A 23780-nucleotide genomic window follows, 5' to 3' on the forward strand; every position below is an offset into this window, starting at 1 on the left:
ATATACAGATCAGACTCAATTTTACTACCATATCAATCTGCAGCAACATTTTATGATGGTGTTAACACCCAGAATTCCAAGTTTTTTTGTCGACTTTTTGAAAAATCAAATGTCATGTCCATTCAAGTCTTTCCCCCATCTCATTTTCAAGAATAATCAACATTCAGGGAAAAGATGGACACCTAGTTTACGAGACTTCTGTGTATTTAATTTAATTCTAAGTGACTTCTATGTATTTAACTTTCGGACGTTAGTGCTGGACTAACATCCTACGGTCATAGTTGCACTCACTCTAATTCTACGAGACTTCTGTGTATTTAACTTTAGACACTAGCGCATGACTAACATCCTATGGTTATTATTACACTCACTCTAGTTCTATGAGATTTTTGTGTATTTAATTTCGGACGAATTCATAATCCTTTCTCTGGCGTACATTCGACGTTATGATTGCACTTAGTTTAAACATGTGAGGTGATCAGATATATGTTCCGGACCGATCAAGATAATAGGATAGTAGTCAAGGTTTAATTTTTGAGCTTTCAAACATCGCTATATATATACTGGAATTTATCGGGAAGCCCTCCAGAAGTCGTGATAGTGTTAAAAGATAGGATGATTTTTCTATGTTAGGAAGAGTTTCTTACACATTGGACATATAACTACTAATCAAGAGAGCTATGTCTATGTCCATTTGTATAATTTGGCCATTATTATGGAAGTCAAGAGCTTGACCAAGACACCGCTGCCTATAAAAAAAAATGCAATTGGGACTATTCAAACCATCAGAAACTGAATACTGAAGTCACATACAATGGTGGCTCACCATCACTTGCTTCTTCTTCACCTTACTCTCATGCTCTCTGTTATAGCAATCCAAACTTTGGCAGCATATGCTTGTATTGCTGTTGAAAGAGAGGCACTCCTCACCTTCAAAGCCGGCATCTCCGATGGCATCCGGCACAGCTTGTCTTCTTGGGATGAACATCAAGACTGCTGTAGATGGAGGGGAGTCGTGTGTGATAATACCACCACCCGAAATATTTTGGAGCTCAACCTTGGCAACCCATATCAAGATTGGGATAACTGGACCGATTATGCACTGTCCGGTGAGATCAATCCATCTTTGCTTGCCTTAAATCATTTGAGTCGCCTTGATCTTAGTAATAACAATTTCTTTGGAGTCAGTATCCCTGAATTCATTGCTTCATTTCACAACTTGACGTATCTTAATCTGTCAAATTCTAAATTTGGGGGTAAAATACCTCGTCAATTTGGAAATCTCTCTAAACTTCACTCTCTTGATCTCTCTGGGTCAGTTTTCATCGGAACAATACCTCCTTATCTTGGGAATCTTTCTAGTCTACAATATCTTAGTTTAAATGATGCATTCAATGATACTAGTATTCCTAATGCTGACAACCTTGAGTGGGTTTCCCAATTAGCTTCTCTCGAGTATCTTAACTTTGGAGAAATAAACCTAACAAATGCTGTAAATTGGCTGCACATAATTAACAGACTACAATTTATAAAAGTGTTGCTTTTATCATATACTAGTGTTCCTAGTATCCCAAACTCTCTGTCCTATGTAAACTTCACAGGTCTCACAACCCTTGATCTTTCATACAATTGGCAGCTCAATACTACCTTACCAAGTTGGTTGTGGAATCTTACCAACCTCTCATATCTCAATCTTGAAGACTGTCAATTTCACGGGAAGATTCCTAATGCTCTAGGTAACTTCACTTCCCTCACTTACCTAGACTTGGGATACAATAATTTGGAGGGTCCTTTACCAAGTTGGTTGTGGAACCTTACCAACCTCTCATATCTCAATCTTGAAGGGTGTCTATTTCATGGGAAGATTCCTAATGCTGTAGGTAACTTGACTTCTCTCACTTACCTAGACTTGGGATACAATAATTTGGAGGGTCCTTTACCTAGATCAATTATAAAACTATGTAACTTGAGAGGTATAGACTTGACATACCTTGGCATCGGTGGAAATATTCAGAGAGTTGGTGGGGATGTTGGGTTGCACATGGAACAACATGGAGGAGATCATTTTGTCAAGCAACAATCTTCAAGGAAATTTATCGAACTGGCTAGAGCAGATGCCGAATCTAAAACATCTTGACCTCAGTAATAATTCCCTTGTTGGGCCAGTACCTCTTGAGATTGGTAGTCTTCAGAATCTTAATTTCTTGGATCTTTCTTCTAATTCTTTGCATGGTGTCCTATCTGAAGCTCATTTTGTCAACCTGACAAAATTGAATCAATTGCTATTATCCTCCAATTCCCTAATAATATCAGTGGGCCATAATTGGATTCCTCCATTTCAACTTACCGCCCTTGCTTTAGGCTCCTGTCGAGTGGGACCTCAATTTCCAGCATGGCTTAGATGGCAGAGACAAATTTATAAAGTAAATCTATACAACACAAACATCACAAGCACTTTGCCACATTGGTTATGGAGTTTACCTATACATGAGCTAGATCTCTCTTACAATAATATTTCAGGCAAATTGCCTCCATATTTGAAATCCACAAATTTTTTTGCTCTAGATTTGAAATCTAACAATTTGGAAGGTCCATTACCCCCGTTACCGGATGGACTCGAGTGGTTGGATCTCTCCAACAATTTTATATCCGAACCTTTACCAAAGTTGTTGCCGACATCAATAAATTATTTGTCGCTCTCAAATAATTCGATCAGCGGCAATATCCCGTCTTCCATATGTGGACGAACAAATCTAGAGGTCCTAGATTTATCAGCTAATCATTTGTCAGGAGAACTCCCACGGTGCTGGCTGCAGGGTTCAAGGTTATTCATGATGGACTTGTCTAACAATAATATCACAGGAGAAATTCCACCGTCCATTGGTTCGCTAACTTCACTCAAATCTTTAGACCTCAACAGTAACAACCTTTATGGAGAGCTTCCCTCGGAGTTGCAACATTGCAAGTATTTATTTCTTCTAGACCTTGGCAACAACAACTTCTCAAGAAAGATACCGATATGGATAGGAGAAAAGCTGTTGAATTTAAGATATCTCCAGCTTCGTTCAAATATGTTTGATGGCAACATTCCTCCGCAGCTTGCACAATTTACATTCCTCCGAGTCTTGGATATTTCAGATAACAAGTTGTCGGGGTCAATACCACGTTCCTTTGGTAATTTCACTACGATGATGATCTATTCAGTAGAGAAGGACAATGATGAATTTTATTTTGGGAATGATTTTTATACTTTCACCTACATTGGTAGTCTTGTTCTAGTTATGAAAGGAAATACTTATACATATTCTAAAATCCTTGGTGAAGTCACGACAATGGACCTTTCAAGGAATAATCTGAGTGGGGTAATTCCTGAAGAAATAGGAGATCTTCGGCAGCTGAGAAATTTAAACTTCTCCAGAAATCATCTAGTTGGAATGATCCCAGAAAAGATAGGTGACATGTTATCTTTGGAATCTCTCGATCTTTCATCAAATAAGCTTTCAGGTGCTATACCGCAAAGCATAACAAAATTAACATTTTTGGATCACCTGAATTTATCTTATAACAACTTGTCCGGGAGGATTCCATCCGGGAATCAATTGGACGGACTTGATGACCCATCAATCTATATCGGCAATGCTTATCTTTGTGGGCCACCAACTAGCAAAAATTGTTCCGGAGATACTGCAGCTCCTAACAGTACGTCAAACTATGCTAATGAATCAGAGACGTCAATGTGGTGGTTATATCTTGGAATGGGAGTTGGATTTGTGGTTGGGTTTTGGGGTGTGTGCGTTGTTCTATTGTTCTATGGGACTTGGAGGTATGCTTATTTTCAGATGATTGATAATTTATTTGACAACATATATGTGACAGTGGTGGTGACTATGAATAGGTTGAAAATTAAATATGGATGAAAGACAAGTTCAAGTTCCTCAACGAGTAAGATATGAGACTGGGGTACCTCAAGTTTCAATTTATTAAATATATCATCAAAATATGTGCTTGCTTACTATTTTGTTTCCTTGTCGCTAGTGTGTACTATCTTACATTCTAAATACATGCAATAGATACTTATGACATACTGTTAAGTTCCTAATTTGTGATTTACAAGTTCTATAATTAGACTTGATGGTTTTATTTCTACCATTGAGATTCTTTGAGTAACTTTCGATTGATTTACAACAATGTCTGGAAACCATGAAACTATATAAATAGTACTACAGAACAAGCACTTCAGGAAATTATGCCCTTTCAATTTAAATTACCATGAGCAAAAGTAATCCACCATTTTTCTTTTTTGGCAGAACGATGCCATTTTCTAGTGCCAACCTAGTTCGGATACTCGGCAAAAGAAAACGCCACGGTCACCGAGTTCATAGACCAAAAGGATCGGCTTCCATCCAATAAAATTATTAAATGAGAAAAAAAATTAGAGATAACACCCGATCGAGAGCCACGTATACTTTTCCCTTCAATCCATGACGAATTTAACTCAATATAATTTAGTACTAATCTACGACCACATCTCATCTTGGTTAATACCCGGGAATTCCAAGTCTTTCATCTGTCAGTCAATTAGTCTACCACATCCTACTGCTTCCAGGCTAAGTTTTAGCACCAATTAATCTACCACTAAATGCCATCGATTAGGATTACCACTTCCCTCCTTTTGTTTGTTTGTTTGTTTGTTTTTGTAAGGAGGGAAGACTTCCAAGTCCGTCCGTCAACTTCCCAAAGAACACGTTCACGCGTCAGAACGAATTTATTACTGGGAAGTCCTCCAAAAAGGTTAAGAGGAGATAGTCTAAACGGAGAGTGTTATTTATGTATGTAAAGTAAGGAAGAGCCTCTTACACGTTACAATTAATTAATACACTCCTCCGAAGGAATATATTTCACTAATAAACATCGAGACTTTATTTTTTTTAAATTTTTATAAATTACACGTATGATAATTCATATCTCATTTTTAAGATTTTATAACATGACCATTACTTTTTTTTATTATAATTCTCATTTAACACCCTTCGTTAATTTAAAAGGTATTAGCAAAGAAATATTCAATTATAATATATAAAATAATATATAAATACCTAAATTATTTTATTATAATATATAAAATAATGTATAAATATCTAAATTACTCATTCTTTCTTAGAGGAAGGGTATAGAGGAAGAAAAATAGTAGTGAGAATATTTTAATAATTTGGTCGATATTTATTAGTCAAAATAACGTCAGAGTGTTAATACAAGAATTATAGAGAAAAATGAAGGGTCGAGTTATAAAATCATTAAAAACGTTGAGAATCACAAAATAAATAAAATATAGTGTACGATTTATAAATACATTTTTTTTATTATTAGAATGTTTATTTTATGTGTACTTTTGCCTTGGTTTAATGTTTAATCTTAAAGTTGGTAGCATTTTTACAGTAGTATTCCGTGTTTTAAAAGAATATATTAGCTCTTATTAGTAGATAATTACTTTTGGTTTATGACTCCTACCATTAGGCTTTGTATTTTTATTTCTATCAATGATATCCTTGTGGATTCCATTAACTTGATAATTTCATATTTATCGATTTGCAACCTTCCTAAATTAATGTCTTCTTTCTTCTGTGAGTAAAATATGACAAATTTTTATGGTTTATAATTTGTATAAATATATATGCTTTTGTTTCTATTTCTATATATCATTGAAATTGTTGTGGTTCTAAACTTTATAATTCCATTTTTTTTATGCAACACAGACACTAATACTATATTAGAAAAATGAGAAACTAAAAAGAAATTGAAAAGAAAATGAGAAACTAGATTAGAAGCTTAATAGCCTTTGCATGTACATAATACCCATTTTAGTGGTGTTCTTTTTGTTGACAGAAATATGTGTCATTTTTGTGTTCCACACCGGTTTTCTTTCTATACTCGGCAAACATTAAACTAGGTCGCCGAGTTCTTAACCCTCAAATCCTCAAAGAATCTGCTTCTATTAATGTATCACTAAATAAAAAACTTATATATAACATCCTCCATTTTGACTATATTAAAGTCATCTCAAAATAGAGCCTCATATTTGCTAAAAAATGGTGAGAGAATACTCTGAGTTATGTTTAATTTAACACTTACATAAGAGAAAGAATATTTCTTAATTTTAAATAATATTTCAAACAATATTAAGAGACAATTATAAATAATATCTCTCCTTCGTTATTTACTAATAGAATCTTTTATTTGCTAAATTCGCACCATATTTCTCTTTTTTTTTCTATTACATCTAGTGCTTATTAAATAAAATTTAGCGTAGAATATTGCTTGGTACTTTTTTTTCTCCTACAAATAGAAAAATAATAATAACAAAGGCTTTATTTATAGTAAAATCAGAATGCGGACTGCTATTCATACTTTCGTCTACTTCTTCCGGGCTAAATTTTACTCTCAATTAGTTTACCACCAAACGAAAAGATTAATAAAATGTTGTTTGTGTGAGTGGAAGACTTGCGAAAGACTTCCTTTTGTTCCATTCAATTTTCCATTTTGTTTGTTTGTGTGAGTGGAAGATTTCCTTCCAAATCCGTCCGTCAACTTTGGAAATAAAACAAAACTGAAAAAAAATGAAGAAAAACTTGTGAAAAGAAATGTGATCACCTAATATTCTAATCGACTATTCTAGAGTAACTTTAGAAAGTTATAAATATGATCACCTAATATTTTGATTATATTACAAATAAGCATCTATCTTTTCAATTACATATATATTATTCTATATTATCATAAGAGACTCTATTTATAAATAATGAAAAAGGAGAGTTTTATTTAGAATATAGTGTGTTATATGAGTTGTCTCTAATGTTACATCAACTGCGGTAGGACTAAATTTTAGCCCCAAATTAGTCTACAACCAAATCCGACAGGTTAGGCTACCATTTCCAAGCAAATATATATATATATATATATATATATATATATATTGTCTTTTCTATTCTTCTGAGAAAAAGACTTGAAAGTCAATCCGTGCAACACGAGCGTGTTAATTACACTTAAGCGTCAAAAGCAAGAAAAAGAAAGCTACATTTACATGTCTTCCAGTGTGAGATGTCTTTCTCTCATAGGATAGTGCGCTAATGAAAAAGACTTATCTTAGGCTAATTAATTTATTTAGCAGCGAAGACATTCCATTCATTTCTACAATGGAATTTACTGTCAAGTCCTCCAAAATGTTAGAGCAGATAGTCTTAAAGATAAGGGGTATTTATGTAAAGTAAGGGAAGAGCTTGTTACACGTTATAATTAAATTAACATAGTGGCCTTAGGCGCATAATTTATCGATTTGTTTGCATTCTGCTGTTCTCCCTCTCCAAGTGAGAATTATCTAGACTCAATTTTACTACCAATCTGCAGCCACATTTAATGATTACCCCGAATTCCAAGTCTTTTAGAAACATCTAACGTCATGTCCATTCAAGACTCCAAAACTAAATCTCCTTCTCTAAACTAAATTCTCTTTTCCAAATAGTAATCTAGTTAATTTTTAAATTACTAAGTGTATTTTTAACGAAATTTTTTTTTATTAATACTCTTCTATTTAGGTTAAATTAAGTTAACTATAGGTATTATATAAAAGTTTAAAAAAAAGTGAGGAGTTGGATTATCAAATCTGCAAAAAGAGGATGTGTTAATTAGAAAATATGAAAAAAAAATAAATAGGGTTGGATTTATAAAATTTCTCTTTTTTAAATCTTAGTATTCCGGTGCTGATGTCGTTTCCTTAGGTACTCGGCATTTCGGCAAGCGTCAAGCCACCTTCAACGAGTTCTTAAATAGAAGGGAGGAGTTCAATCTATATAGTCGGTGCTACGAGGAGTTTCGCCACCGATTTTCGTTCGTTCTTCTATGCCGATTTTTTTTTTTTTTTTTTTTTTTTTTTTTGCACTCTCCTCATCTTCGCTCCAAGTGACTTATTTCATAGTAATTATTTGACAATTATCTAAATTATTCAGCTTTCACACGTGTAGACTTTAAATATACAGATCAGACTCAATTTTACTATCATATCAATCTGCAGCAACATTTTATGATGGTGTTAACACCCAGAATTCCAAGTTTTTTTGTCTGACTTTTTGAAAAATCAAATGTCATGTCCATTCAAGACTTTCCCCATCTCATTTTCAAGAATAATCAACACTCAGGGAAAAGATCGACACCTAGTTTACGAAAAGTGTGCATCTTCACCCATAGGTGCAGGGATTTCAACTACAAGTGCTGGCGGTCTAGTTGCACTCACTCTAATTCTACGAGGCTTCTACGCACTTAAATCCTATGGTCAATAGTTGCACTCACTCTGATTCTTCGAGACTTCTTTGTATTTAACTTTAGACACTAGCACATGAATAACATCCTATAGTGATGGTTGCACTCACTCTAATTCTACGAGACTTCTATGTATTTAACTTTAGACGTCAGTGCATGACTAACATCCTATGGTTATTATTACACTCACTCTAGTTCTATGAGATTTTTGTGTATTAAATTTCGGACAAATTCATATTCCTTTCTTTGGCGTACATCTGACGTTATGATTGCACTTAGTTTAATCATGTGAGGTGATCAGGTATATGTTCCGGACTGATCAAGATAATAGGATAGTAGTGGGTTAACCAAGGAGGCTTCAATAGTCAAGGTTTAATTTTTGAGCCTTCAAACATCGCTATATATATACTGGAATTTATCGGGATGCCCTCCAGAATTTGTGATAGTGTTAAAGGATAGGATGATTTTTCTACATTAGGAAGAGTTTCTTACACATGGGACATATAACTACTGATCAAGAGAGCTATTTCTCTGTCGATTTCTATAATTTGGTTTTCATTATTATGGAAGTCAAGAGATTGACGAAGACTCCACCACCTATAAAAAAACACAATTGGGACTACTCAAGCCATCTGACGTTGAATAGTACTGAAATCACATACAATGGCTATTCATCATCACTTGCTTCTTCTTCACCTCATTCTCATGCTCTCTATTATAGCAATCCAAACTTTGGCAGCATATGCTTGTATTGCTGTTGAAAGAGAGGCACTCCTCACCTTCAAAGCCGACATCTCTGATGGCATCCGGCACAGCTTGTCTTCTTGGGATGAAGCTCAAGACTGCTGTAGATGGAGAGGAGTCGTGTGTGATAATACCACCACTCGCAATATTTTGGAGCTAAACCTTGGCAACCCATTTGATTGGTGGACTGGTTATGCACTGTCCGGTGAGATCAATCCATCTTTGCTTGCCTTAAATCATTTGAGTCGCCTTGATCTTAGTAATAACAATTTCTCTGGCATCATCCCTGAATTCATTTCTTCTTTCTACAACTTGGCGCACCTTAATCTATCAAATTCTGGATTTGAGGGTAAAATACCTTGTCAACTTGGAAATCTCTCTAAACTTCACTCTCTTGATCTCTCTAGGTCATACTTCATTGGAACAGTACCTCCTCATCTTGGGAATCTTTCTAGTCTACGGTATCTTAGTTTAAATTATGCATTCAATGACATTAATACGACTAATGCTGACCACCTTGGGTGGGTTTCCCAATTAGCTTCTCTCGACTATCTTGATTTGGGAGGATTAAACCTAATAAATATTGTTGATTGGCTGCACATAATTAACAAGTTACAATCCATAAAAGTGTTGCTTTTATCATGTACTAGTCTTCCTAGTATCCCAAACTCTCTATCTTATGTAAACTTTACAGGTCTCACAACCCTTGATCTGTCAGACAATGGGCAGTTTAGTACTACCTTACCACATTGGTTGTGGAATCTTACCAACCTCTCATATCTCAATCTTGCTGACTGTCAATTTCAAGGGAAGATTCCTAATGCTCTAGGTAACTTGACTTCTCTCACTTACCTAAGCTTACGAGACAATAATTTAGAGGGTCATTTACCTAGATCGATTGGAAAACTATGTAACTTGAGAGGTATAGACTTGAGTTATCTTGGCATCGGTGGAGATATTCGAGAGTTGGTGGAAATGTTGGATTGCACATGGAACAACATGGAGGTGATCATTTTGTCAAACAACAATCTTCAAGGAAATTTATCAAACTGGCTACAGCAAATGACGAATCTGAAATATATTGACCTCAGTAATAATTCCCTTGTTGGGCCAGTACCTCTTGGGATTAGCAGTCTTCAGAATCTTAATTTTTTAGATCTTTCTTCTAATTCTTTGTATGGTGTCATATCTGAAGCTCATTTTGCCAACTTGTCAAAATTGAATCAATTGCTATTATCCTCCAATTCCCTAATAATATCGGTGGGCCGTAGTTGGAATCCTCCATTTCAACTTACCGCCCTTGCTTTAGGCTCCTGTCGAGTGGGACCTCAATTTCCAGCATGGCTCAGATGGCAGAGACAAATAAAAGAAGTAGATTTATACAACACAAGCATCACAAGCACTTTGCCACATTGGTTATGGAGTTTACCTATAAGAATGCTAAATCTCTCTTACAATAGCATTTCAGGCAAATTGCCTCCACATTTGAAATCCACAAATTTTTTTGCTCTAGATTTGAGATCTAACAATTTGGAAGGTCCATTACTCCCGTTACCAGATGGACTCGAGTTTTTGGATCTCTCAAACAATTTTATATCCGGACCTCTACCAAAGTTGTTGCCGACATCAATAATTTATTTGTTGCTCTCAAATAATTCGATCAGCGGCAGCATATCTTCTATATGTGAAAGAACAAATCTATGGATCCTAGATTTAGCAACTAATCATTTGTCAGGAGAACTCCCACGGTGCTGGCTGAAGGGTTCATTCTTACTCAAGATGGCCTTGTCTAACAATAATATCACAGGAGAAATTCCACTATCTATGGGTTCACTAATTTCGCTCCAATATTTAGACCTCAACAGTAACAACCTTTATGGAGAGCTTCCCTCGGAGTTGCAACATTGCAAGAATTTATTGTTTCTAGACCTTGGCAACAATAACTTCTCAAGAAAGATACCGACATGGATAGGAGAAAAGTTGTTGAATTTAAGATATCTTCAGCTTCGCTCAAATATGTTTGATGGCAACATTCCTCCTCAGCTTGCACAACTTACATTCCTCCAAGTCTTGGATCTTTCAGATAATAAGTTGTCGGGGTCAATACCACGTTCTTTTGGTAATTTCACTGGGATGACGATCTATTCAGTACAGAATGATGATGATGATTCTTTTTCTTGGGGGTTTGGTACTGATATTGTCACCTACATTGGTAGTCTTGTTCTAGTTATGAAAGGAAATACTTATACATATTCTAAACTCCTTGGTCAAGTCACGACAATGGACCTTTCAGGGAATAATCTGAGTGGGGTAATTCCTGAAGAAATAGGAGCTCTTCGGCACCTGAGAAATTTAAACTTCGCTGGAAATCATCTAGTTGGAATGATCCCAGAAAAGATAGGTGACATGTTATCCTTGGAATCTCTCGATCTTTCATCAAATAAGCTTTCAGGTGCTATACCGCAGAGCTTATCAAAATTAACATTTTTGGATTACCTGAATTTATCTTATAACAACTTGTCCGGGAGGATTCCATCCGGGAGTCAGTTGGACAGACTTGATGACCCATCAATCTATATCGGCAATGCTTATCTTTGTGGGCGACCAACTAGCAAGAATTGCTCTGGAGATACTGCATCTCCTAACAATACGTCAAACTATGCTAATGGATCAGAGACGTCAATGTGGTGGTTATATCTTGGAATGGGAGTTGGATTTGTGGCTGGATTTTGGGGTGTGTATGCTGTTTTGTTGTTCCATACGACTTGGAGGTGTGCTTATTTTCGGATGATTGACAATTTCTTTGACAACATATATGTTACAGTGGCAGTGAGAATGAATAGGATGAAAAATAAATATGGATGAATGACTACGTTCTTCTACGAGTAAGATATTAGATATGAGACTGTGGTACCTCAAGTCTCACTTTGTTAAATATATCATCAAAATATGTGCTTTTGTAATATTGTTTCCTTGTCACTAGTGTGTACTATCTTACCGTCTAAATACATGTAATAGATACTTATGCCATATTGTTAAGTTCCTAATTTGTGATTTACAAGTTCTATAATTAGACTTGATGGTTTTATTTCTACCATTGAGATTCTTTGAGTAACTTACGATTGATTTGCAGCAATGTTTGGAAACCATGAAACTATATAAATAGTACTACAGAACAAGCACTTCAGGAAATTATGCCCTTTCAATTTAAATTACAATGAAAAGAAAAAAAATAATCCACCCTGCCTGATATTTACACTAGCACAATGGTAACTAAGAAAAAAGAATGACAAGAAAAGAGAGACAACGTAGGTTAAGACTCATTCCAATGATTTCAATCCCTCTTGATCTGCGAAGCCCTCCAAAGCCATGCTCTCTCGGCAAACTCTGCATCGTGTCTGATTACCTACCGGGAGAGTGATCGCTGCTATTGCTACAGTAGACCACCATCGTCTATATGATGCCATTTTCTAGTGCCAACCTAGTTTGGATACTCGGCAAAAGAAAACGCTACGGTCACCGAGTTCATAGAGACAAATTTAACTCAATATAATTTACTACCAATCTACGACCACATCTCATCTTGGTTAATATACCCGGAATTCCAAGTCTTTCATCTGTCAGTCAATTAGTCTACCACATCTTACTGCTTCTAGGCTAAATTTTAGCACCAATTAGTCTACCACTAAATGCCATCGATTAGGATTACCACTTCCCTCTTTTTGTTTGTTTGTTTCTTTGTTTGTTTGTTTTTCTAAGGAGGGAAGACTTCCAAGTCCGTCCGTCAACTTCCCAAAGAACACGTTCACGCGTCAAAACGAATTTATTTCTGGGAAGTGTCCTCCAAATAGGATAATAGGAGATAGACTAAATGGAGAGTGTTATTTATGAAAAAAAGCAAGGAAGAGCCTCTTATACGTTACAATTAATTAAACGCACTCCTTCAAAGGAATATATATACACTAATTAACATCAAGACTTCAAGAAGTATGTCTCTGTGTAAGTCAAAAGTTTAGCGAAGACTCCAGCGCATGTATATATATAATGCAATTGCTATTTCTCAAGCTGTGAAAATTAACGAACAGATAATGGCTACTCATCACTTTCTTCTTCACCTCATTCTCATGCTCTGTCTTATTGTAATCCAAGCTATCGCAACATATGCTTGTATTGATGTTGAAAGGGAAGCACTTCTCACCTTCAGAGCCGGCATCGTCGATGGGGTCGGGCATAGCTTGTCTTCTTGGGATGAAGGTCAAGACTGTTGTGGATGGAGAGGAGTGGTCTGTGACAGTAACACCCACCATATTTTGGAGCTCAACCTTTTCAACCCGTATCATTGGGATTTATATTCAACCAACTGGTCTGCTTATGCATTGTCCGGTGAGATCAATCCATCTATTCTTGCTTTAAATCATTTGACTCGCCTTGACCTTAGTAGTAACAATTTATCTGGCATCAGTATCCCTGAATTCATTGCGTCTTTCAACAACTTGACGCACCTTAATCTATCAAATTCTAAATTTGGGGGTAAAATACCTCATCAGCTTGGAAATCTCTCTAAACTCCACTCCCTTGATCTCTCTTCGTCATCCTTCATTGGAACAATATCTCACTTGGAAATATTTCTAGCCTACGGTATCTTAGTTTGAATTCGGCATTCGCTGTTACTAGTACGGCTAATGCTGACAATCTTGAGTGGATTTCGCAGTTAGCTTTTCTCAAGTATCTTGATTTGGGATGGATGAACCTAACAAATGCAGCAGATTGGCTGCACATAGTTAACAAGTTGCAATCCATAAAAGTGTTGCTTATGAAAGATACTAGTCTTCCTAGAATCCCAAACTCTGTCTTATGTAAATTTTACCGGTCTAACAACACTTGATCTTTCAGGCAATAGCCAGTTCAATACTACCTTACCAATTTGGTTGTGGAATCTTACAAACCTCTCATATCTCAATCTTGCATCCGCTGGATTCTACGGGAAGATTCCTAATGATCTTGCTAAATTGACTTCTCTCACGTACCTGTATTTAGGAGGGAATAATTTCGTGCCTACACTACCAAGAGCAGTTGGAAAAATATGCAGCTTGAGAGGTATAGACCTGAGTTCTTTCGGCATCGGTGGAGATGTTCGAGAGTTGATAGGGATGTTGGGTTGCTCATGGAGAAACTTAGAGATGATCATTTTGTCAAGTAACAATCTTCAAGGGAATATATCTAACTGGCTAGAGAGTACGACCAATCTAAAACATCTTGATCTCAGTAATAATTCACTTGTTGGGCCAGTACCTCTTGGGATTGGAAATCTTTATAATTTAGAAGTGTTGGATCTTTCTTCAAATTCCTTACATGGTGTCATATCTGAAGCTCATTTTGCCAATTTAACAAAACTGGTGGAGTTGCGATTGTCTTATAATTCCTTAATAATATCGGTGGATCAAAGTTGGGTTCCTTCATTTCAACTTAGAGTCATTTCTTTACAGTCGTGTAGAATGGGGCCTCAATTTCCAGCATGGCTCAAATGGCAATTGCCAATGAATGAACTAAATCTATGCAACACAAGCATTGCAGACACTTTGCCGGACTGGCTATGGAGTTTACCTTTAACCTTGCTTGATCTCTCTAATAATCAGATTGCAGGGAGGTTGCCGGCATCTTTGCAATCCAATAAGTTAGACATACTAGCTTTGGGATCTAACAATTTGGAAGGTCCATTGCCCCGGTTGCCGGAAAGACTTCAACTGTTGGATCTCTCCCACAACGCCATATCAGGACCCTTGCCACAGTTGCCAACATCAATAAATTGTTTGATGCTTTCAAATAACGCAATAAACGGCAGCATCCCATCTTCTATATGTGACCATGCATCTCTACAGATCCTGGATTTATCAAGAAATTATTTATCAGGAGAACTCCCACGATGCTGGCGGCAGGGTTCCAGTTTAGAAATTATAGACTTATGTCAAAATAATATCACCGGGGTAATTCCACCTTCCGTGAGTTCACTGACTTCACTCTTATCTTTAGACCTCAACAATAACAATCTATATGGAGAGCTTCCCTCAAAGTTGCAACATTGCAAATATTTAGTTCTTTTAGACCTTGGCAATAACAAATTCTCAGGAAAATACCGATATGGATAGGTGAAAAGCTGCGGAATCTAGTATATCTTCAACTTCCCTCAAATATGTTTGATGGCAACATTCCTTCACAACTAGCAAAACTTGCATCTCTCCATGTTTTGCATCTTGCAGACAACAAGCTGTCAGGATCAATACCATGTTCATTTGGTCATTTCACGGCGATGGTTTATTCAGAACTGACTTACTATGGTCATCTTGGTAATGGTTCTTTTTCCAGCAGTGTCTACAATAGTACCATGGAATTAGTAATGAAAGGAAGAGAATCTACATATTCTGAAATCCTCTATCTAGTGAGGACAATGGACCTTTCAGGGAATAATCTGAGTGGAGAAATTCCTGAAGAAATAGGAGCTCTTCGGCACATTAGCAATTTAAACTTCGCAAGAAATCATCTAGTTGAAAAAATCCGTGAAAAGATAGGTGACATGTTATCTTTGGAATCTCTTGATCTTTCATCAAATGAACTTTCAGGTGATATTCCATTAAGTTTATCAATGCTAACATTTTTAGACCACCTGAACCTATCTTACAATAATTTATCGGGAAGGATTCCATCCGGAAATCAATTGGACACGCTTGATGATCCATCAATCTATATCGGCAATGCTTATCTCTGCGGGCCTCTAATTGGCAAGAATTGTTCTGGAGATCAAGCAATACCTACTGGTACTCGAAACTATGTGAATAGATCTGAGATGGTGTGGTTATACCTTGGCATGGGACCTGGATTTGTCTTCGGATTTTGGACTGTGTGTGGTACTCTATTATTCTGTACGACTTGGAGGAATACTTCTTTCCAGATGATTGACAATCTATTTGACAAAATATATGTGACAGTTGCAATGACTATAAATAGGTTGAAGAGGAAATGGAGATAAAAGGCCAAGTTCTTCAAGACATGACAGAGGAGGATCTCAAGTTTCAATTTAGGATTTCTTTGTAATGTGGTCCGTTGAGTTGGTTTACTTGTTATTGTTGGAATGTATGTTTAATTTCAAAGCTGATAGCATCTGTAATGTACTATCCTGTGTTTTAAAAGAATGTAATAGCTCTTATTATGCAATACTAGTAAGTAATTACTTTTGGTTTATGACTCCTACCATTAAGTTTTGTATGTTTATTTCAATCAATGATAACTGGATGATTTCATATTTATCAATTTGCAACTTTCTTAAATTAATTTTAACACTTCCCTATGAATAAATAGATCAAGCACATGAGAAAATGACATTCCAAGTTAATTTTAACACTTACCGAGTTGGCACTTGAATTCCACCATACTGATCGAATTGATTGCGGAACCTTATTGGCCTCTCGTTTCTAGATCTTCAATCCTCTCTATTACTTTTTCTTTCATTTTGTCGAATGCTTGTTAAAGTAAACTATATTAAAACTAAACTAAACTAAACTACATCGTGTGGAATTGCTCGGTTGTTTTTGACAGTACGTAAGAGACTCTATTTATAAATAATGAAGGAAATCTTTTTATTTATTTATTTATAACGTAGTTAAAATATAGTGTGTTATTTGTAATTGGCTCTATTTATACTACCAATTAGTCTACAATCAAATTCTATCGGTTAAACAGGCTACTACTTCCAATCAAATCTTCTTGGTTTTTTATTCCTTTTTCTCCGTCCAATACGTGATATTCATCAAACACATAATTGTTTAAATTTAGGCGTCAAAAGAAAAATAAGGAAGCTACATTGACACTTCCTCCCATGAGAGGAGATGTCTTCTCTCAGAGGATAGATAGTACACTAATAAATCTAAACACTTATCTTAGGCTAATTAATTCGTTTAGCGGTCAAGGGTTTCAAATATTCCATTCATTCCTACACTGTAATTTACTGTGTGAAGTCCTCCAAAAGGTTGGATGAGATAGTCTAAATGAATAGGGTTATTTATATAAAGTAAGGGAAGAGCATGTTACACGTTACAATTAATTAGCATAGTGGCCTTGGACGCGTAGTTTACCTTTTTCCTTCTTAAGAAGAAGAGAGCTTATTAGCGAATACTCCAGCAACTATAAATTAAGAACGTAACTGGGACTACTCAAGCCGTTTCAAATAGTCTATAAAGTCACAAACAATGGCGACTCATCATCACTTGCTTCTTCTTCTTCTTCACCTCATTCTCGTGCTCTCAATTATAGCAATCCAAACTTTCACAGCATATGCTTGTATTGCTACGGAAAGGGAGGCACTCCTCACCTTCAAAGCCGGCATCTCCGATGGCATCCGACACAGTTTGTCTTCTTGGGATGAAGGTCAAGGCTGCTGTAGATGGAGGGGAGTCGTGTGTGATAATACCACCACCCGTAATATTTTGGAGCTCAACCTTGGCAACCCATTTGATTCGGGTTCGCAGTTGACCAACTGGTCTACTTATGCACTGTTCGGTGAGATCAATCCATCTTTGCTTGCCTTAAGTCATTTGACTCGCTTTGATCTTAGTAATAACAATTTCTCTGGCATCAGCATCCCTGAATTCATTGCTTCTTTCCACAACTTGACGCATCTTAATCTATCATATTCTTATTTTGGGGGTAAAATACCTCGTCATCTTGGAAATCTCTCTAAACTCCGCTCACTTGATCTAAGTAGCTCATTCTTCATTGGAACAGTACCGCCTCAACTTGGAAATATTTCTAGCTTACAGTATCTTAGTTTAAATTGGGCATTCAGTGATACTAGTACGCCTAATGCTGACAACCTTGAATGGCTTTCCCAATTAGCTTCTCTCAACTATCTCAATTTGGGGAAGATAAACCTAACAAATGTTGCACATTGGTTGCACATAATTAATAGGCTACAATCCATAAGAGTGTTGCGTATGGCATCTGCTAGTCTTTCTAGTATCCTGGACTCTCTATTCTACGTAAACTTTACAGGTGTAACAACACTTGACCTTTCAGGCAATAGCCAATTCAATACTACTTTACCAAGTTGGTTATGGAATCTTACTAGCCTCTCATATCTCAATCTTCAATCTTGTCAATTCATGGGAAGATCCCTGATGATCTTGCTAAATTGACTTCTCTTACTTCCCTGTACTTGGGAGAGAACAATTTTGAGCCTACTCTACCTAGATCAGTTGGAAAACTTTGCAGCTTGAGAGGTATAAACTTGAGTTCCTTCGGCATAGGTGGAGATATCAAAGATTTGGTGGTTATGTTGGGTTGCAAATGGAACGACATGGAGGAGATCATTTTGTCAGGTAACAATATCCAAGGGAATTTATCTAACTGGCTAGAACAGATGACGAATCTAAAACATCTTGACCTCAGAAATAATTCCCTTGTTGAGTCAGTACCTCTTGAGATTGGCAATCTTCATAATCTAAATAGATTGGATCTTTCTTTTAATTCTTTCCATGGTGTCATATGTGAAGCTCATCTTGCCAACTTGACAAGATTGAATGACTTGCAATTATCCTCCAGTTCGCTAATAATATCGTTGGACCGCAATTGGATTCCTACATTTCAACTTACCAACCTTTATTTAGGCTCCTCCAAAGTGGGACCTCAATTTCCAACGTGGCTCAGATGGCAGACGCAATTAAATGAACTAGATCTACACAACACAAGCATCACAGGCACTTTGCCAGATTGGTTATGGAGTTTACCTATAAGCATGCTATGTCTCGCTTATAATAACATTACAGGAAGGTTGCCAACATCTCTGCATGATGAATTATGGTTTCTGGATCTCTCCAACAATTCTATATCTGGACCTTTACCGGAGTTGTTGTCAGCATCAATATCTTATTTGTCGCTCTCAAATAATTTGATCAACGGCAGCATCCCGTCTTCTATATGTGAACAAACAAATCTAGAGATCATGGATTTATCAAGGAATAATTTATCAGAACTCCCACAATGCTGGCAAGAGGGTTCACAGTTGCTAATTATGGATTTTTCTAATAATAATATCATCGGAGAAATTCCACCTTCTGTTGGTTCACTTACTTCACTCAAAATTTTAGACCTAAATGATAACGATCTTTATGGCGAGCTTCCCTCAGAGTTGCAACATTGTGACAGATTAGTTCTTCTAGACCTTGGAGACAACAAATTATCAGGAAAACTACCGATATGGATAGGAGAAAAGTTGTTGAAATTAAGATATCTTCAGCTTAGTTCAAATATGTTTGATGGCAACATTCCTCCACAACTTGCACAACTTACTGCCCTCAAAATCTTGGATCTTTCACATAACAAGTTGTCAGGGTCGATTCCATATTCTTTTGGTAATTTCACTTCTATGATATATTCAACATGGAATACAGATGGTGACTATGGTGAAATTACTTTCCTATATAATTTTGAAATATTTAGCTATGTGTATAAACTTTTTCTAGTAATGAAAGGGCAAAGTTATATATATTCCAAAATCCTCAATCAAGTCAAGACACTGGATCCTTCTGGGAATAATCTAAGTGGGGTAATTCCTGAAGAAATAGGAGATCTTCGGCAACTAAGAAGTTTAAACTTGGCTGGAAATCATCTAGTTGGAATGATCCCGGAAAAGATAGGTGACATGTTATCTTTGGAAACTCTTGATCTTTCATCAAATAAGCTTTCAGGTGCTATACCGCAAAGTATATCAAAATTAATGTTTTTGGATCACCTGAATTTATCTTATAACAGCTTGTCAGGAAAGATTCCATCCGGGCCTCAATTAGACACGCTTAATGACCCATCAATCTATTTTGGCAATGCTTATCTTTGTGGGTTAGCAACTAGCAAAATTTGCTCCGGAGACAGTGCAGCTCCTGCTAGTACTTCAAACTATGCTAATGGATCAGAGACGTCAATGTGGTTGTATCTTGGAATGGCTCTTGGATTTGTGGTTGGATTTTGGGGTGTGTATGCTGTTTTGTTGTTCCATGAAACTTGGAGGTATGCTTATTTTCAGATGATTGACAATTTGTTTGACAACATATATGTGATGGTGGCAGTGAGTATAAATAGGTTGAAAAGAAAATGGAGATGAAAGGCCAAGCTCTTCTACAACTAAGATATAAGACTGGAGAACCTCAAGTCTCAAATTTCTGATATATGTCATAAAAATCTGTGTTTTTGTATTGTTTCCTTGTATACTATCTTACATTCTAAATACATGTGAGAGCACTCATGCAATATTACTGTTATAAGTTCTTTGTGATTTACAAGTTATATATTTAGGCTTCATAGTTTTATTAATTTCCTCCATTGAGAGATTCTTGTGATTCTTTCATGAAGCTATCATAGATAGTATTCCAGAACAAGCACGTTATGCCATTTCAATTTAAATTACCATGAAAAAATATTCCACTCTGCCTGAGATTTACACTACCAGAATATAAACTAAGAAAGAAGAATGATAAGAAAAGAGAGACAACGTACGTTAAGACTCATTCCAATGATTCAATCCCTCTCTGCGAAGCCCTCCAAGCCATGCTCTCTCGGCAAGCTCTGCACCGTGTCAGACCACCTACCGGGAGAATGATCGCTGCTGTTGTTAGAGGATACTACCATCGTCTCCGCCCTCGCCTCCCTTATCATCCTCACCACTTCCTTCGTCTCCGGCCGCTTCCCCTCTTCCGCCGCGACGCACGCCATTGCGATGCTGACCAGCGCGCCAAGCTTCTCCCCCACCGACTCGGGCTCGTCGCCAGACTCAGTCTCCTCCTCCCGCACCGACTTGACCCACTTGGGGATGTCGGCGCCGAGCTGGTGGTCGATGAGGTCGGGGAAGGGGGTCTTCCCGGTTAGGAGCTCGAGGAGGAGGATGCCGAAGTTGTAGGCGTCGTAGGAGGGGGTGAAGGTGGAGGAATTTGAGGTGGAGGTGGAGGAGGGGAGGAGGGAGGGAAGGAGGGAGAAGTCCGTCAGGCAGGACTCGAAGTCGGCGCCGAGGAGGACGTTGGAGGATTTGAGGTTGCCGTGTACGAGGCCGGACTGGTGGAGGTAGAGGAGCCCGGTCGCGACGTCCTCCGCGATCTTGAGGCACGACGTCCAATGGAGGGGCTTCCCGCTGCCTGACGGCCGCGATCCTGCCACGTAGAAATATCGAAGCCTTCATCAGCTTTAACATTAATTACTAATCTTAAAATCATAAATAAGGGGGAAAAAATTCTTATGGATATGGATGGAAAGCAAAAAATTCCAAGTGAGAAGAAGCCAAAAGAAATATATAATAGAGTTGTTCATGGATTCCAATGCATAGTGTCAAGAAGCAGATCAGGGAACAGCATGGTCTCATTAAAATGCCTATCATTAAACGACACGATCTCAATGCATCACTCTTGAACACGAACCTAGTGTAAAGTTGGGATCAAACACTACAATCCAAGCTCTCCTTTCTTTACCACTACCACTGCTGCAGGCTAAAGACGATCTCAATCCGATAGTGGACAGAGATGAGCAGTGTTTCTAAATTCCCACCCTGCTTTTTGACCGCGCCAATCGAGTCAAAATTGGAGAGGAGTATAATCAAATAGTGGCCTGGTTGGTTTACAATTGCGTCAAGTTGTCGGGTGAGATTGTTATTCTACCGTACGGCTGGAAGAATTGGACCCTTTTGCAAATGACCTCTTCTTCATATTTAAAATACGTAGAACAGTCCTCTGAAAAGCTTAATAAAGAAAAATCGAGGGGCTTATATGAAAAGGAAATGAGGAACCGATACCGTGGATGAGGGAGAAGAGGCTGCCGTTGGGGAAGTAGTCGTAGACGAGAAGCCTCTCCTCCTTCGCTTGGAAGTATGCCCGGAGAGGCACCAAGTTTGGGTGGCGCAGCCTACCGAGCTCCTCCATCCTTCGCCGGAACTCCTCGGCCCCTGGTCGCGCCGCCTCCTTCAACCTCTTCACCGTCACGATGAATCCCGATTCCATCACCGCCTTGTACGTGCTTCCCACCGTTCCCCTCCCAAGTGTCTCCGCCGAGGCTTTCAGTAGGTCTTCCAAGCTGTACATTTCGCCAACTCCCCCGCAAAATATCAACTTTCCGATCCCATCTCCTTCCCACGAGAACCCGGATTTCCCATCTCCTCCTCGTTCTCCCCTTTCTTCTTCCAGGGTCTTATTGCTTCGAGTTGGGTCGAGTCCGACTTCTCGAGATTGATTGCTAGGTACCATCTTCTTCTTTTTGCGAAATACCAACACGAGGATTGCAATTATAAAGAGGGATAGAACCAGGACACCGGCGATGGAGCCGGCGACGATGGCGATGAGCCTTCTTTTGTTTCTCGACTTGTGGGTGGAAGGAACTAGTGGAGGGAATGCATTGATGGAGGATGAAACAGAGTAATCTGGACTTGGAGAAGGGGGATAGGTAGGATTTTTCGAACATGGTCGTTCGATTTGGGCGCCGCAGAGATTTGAGTTGTTGAGGAAAGAGGAGAGATTGAACTGGATAAGAGTCCTAGTTGCTGGGATTCTACCGGAGAGATTGTTACTTGAAACATTAAAAAATCGAAGACTAGTCTGGGTAAACGCTGGGATTCCACCAATAAGGTGGTTGTTTTCGAGTAGAAGGGCGTATAGCCTGGGGATAGAAGCGAAGGCCAGGGGAATGGGGCCCGAAAGGAGATTATTAGACAAAGCCACGACCTTTAACCGGTGGAGAACGGCAATGCTCGATGGAATCTCGCCGGAGAAGAGGTTGTCGTTGAGGTAGAGAGACTTGAGATTGGAGAGAGGAGAGAGGTCAGGAATGGAGCCGGAGAGGGAGTTGGACTTGAGACTTAGAACTCGGAGCTCATCGAGAGGAGCGAGGAAATCTGACTGAACCGCCCCTGTGAGGTTGGCGAACTCAAGGACGAGTTTGGTGACTCTTCCACTGGGAGAGCACTCCTTTACCCCCTTCCACGAAGTGCAAAGCAAGTGGGACTCTTCCTTCCTCCATGGAAGGGAGTTGTAGACGTCCACGGAGGACTTCAACGCCAAAAGGGCATCAACATCGCTGGATTTGGAGTCGATGGAAGGAATGCGAAGGACCAAGAAGCAGAGGAAGAGAAAGAAGTACCTCGGCGAGTTGGGTTCGGCTTCCATGGAGATTGGTCGTAGCAAACTAGCACAAAAATGGCTAAACAACCTCCTCCTTCCTTAATTCACATTGTTGGCAATGGAAAAGGAAATGCCTCAACTCCCCAAACCATCGAATCCGTCGAGCTCTGCGCATGGGGATGAATGAATGAATGAATGGCTTCACGTGAAATGGGGGCAGAGAGGAAAGAGAGAAGAAGATGCCCCTGTGGAGTTGTTTCTTTACTTTTCCCCCCTTGCTCTCCGTGAAAATTTTACTCTTTCCCTTGGTACGTATCTCTCTCGGGTTCATAAAACTCCCTATTTCTTTCTGTTCTCCCCTCGGTCTTCGCAAGTCCTTTCTTGGGAGATCCAATGGAGCTTCAAAACCTCCATGAGCGTGAGATGCTTCAAGTCTTTAACTGTAGACCAAGTGAAGGAGAGGAGGAAGAAGAAGAGAGAACTAGCGCAAATATTGGAAATCAGGTAATTTAGAGAGAGAGTGAGAGAGAGAGAGAGGGACGTAAATGTAAAGAAGAAAACTCTCAAGAAGCAGGTGATATAATTTAA

General features: G+C 38.1%; 4 protein-coding genes and 1 pseudogene across 4 annotated transcripts; 4 read left to right on the forward strand and 1 right to left on the reverse strand.

Moving 5' to 3' along the window:
* The first annotated feature begins 764 nt into the window (after nucleotides 1-764).
* LOC140801439 (receptor-like protein EIX1) lies at nucleotides 765-4082 on the forward strand. The gene is given in 2 exon segments (XM_073156559.1): nucleotides 765-2086; nucleotides 2088-4082. Coding segments are annotated over 2 exon segments (3102 nt in total). The 5' UTR covers nucleotides 765-814; the 3' UTR covers nucleotides 3918-4082.
* A 4816-nt stretch (nucleotides 4083-8898) lies between these two features.
* LOC140800572 (receptor-like protein EIX2) lies at nucleotides 8899-12101 on the forward strand. The gene has a single exon (XM_073155313.1). It carries the CDS (start codon nucleotides 8974-8976, stop codon nucleotides 11917-11919), a length of 2946 nt encoding a protein of 981 aa, XP_073011414.1. The 5' UTR covers nucleotides 8899-8973; the 3' UTR covers nucleotides 11920-12101.
* Nucleotides 12102-13127: 1026 nt separating this feature from the next.
* Nucleotides 13128-16290, forward strand: LOC140800573 (uncharacterized; annotated as a pseudogene).
* Nucleotides 16291-17280: 990 nt separating this feature from the next.
* Nucleotides 17281-20375, forward strand: LOC140800578 (receptor-like protein EIX2). The gene is given in 2 exon segments (XM_073155325.1): nucleotides 17281-18235; nucleotides 18238-20375. Coding segments are annotated over 2 exon segments (2904 nt in total). The 5' UTR covers nucleotides 17281-17294; the 3' UTR covers nucleotides 20201-20375.
* Nucleotides 20376-20463: 88 nt separating this feature from the next.
* On the reverse strand, nucleotides 20464-23501 carry LOC140800576 (inactive leucine-rich repeat receptor-like serine/threonine-protein kinase At1g60630). Its single transcript, XM_073155315.1, has 2 exons — nucleotides 21875-23501; nucleotides 20464-21239 (listed from the first exon to the last, which is right to left on the reverse strand). Exons 1-2 carry the CDS (start codon nucleotides 23235-23237, stop codon nucleotides 20614-20616), a joined length of 1989 nt encoding a protein of 662 aa, XP_073011416.1. The 5' UTR covers nucleotides 23238-23501; the 3' UTR covers nucleotides 20464-20613.
* Nucleotides 23502-23780: the final 279 nt, after the last annotated feature.

The sequence above is a fragment of the Typha latifolia genome, chromosome 14 (genome assembly GCF_019914945.1).
Source record: "Typha latifolia isolate L0001 chromosome 14, TyphaL0001v2, whole genome shotgun sequence".
Classification (NCBI taxonomy): domain Eukaryota; kingdom Viridiplantae; phylum Streptophyta; class Magnoliopsida; order Poales; family Typhaceae; genus Typha; species Typha latifolia.

Coding starts and splice junctions, on each gene's coding strand:
- LOC140800576 (XM_073155315.1), bottom strand. CDS start 23,237: ATGGAAGCCGAACCCAACTCGCCGAGGTACTTCTTTCTCTTCCTCTGC. Junction 21,240..21,874: donor CCTCTTCTCCCTCATCCACG/GTATCGGTTCCT, acceptor TCTACGTGGCAG/GATCGCGGCCGTCAGGCAGC.
- LOC140800572 (XM_073155313.1), top strand. CDS start 8,974: ATGGCTATTCATCATCACTTGCTTCTTCTTCACCTCATTCTCATGCTC.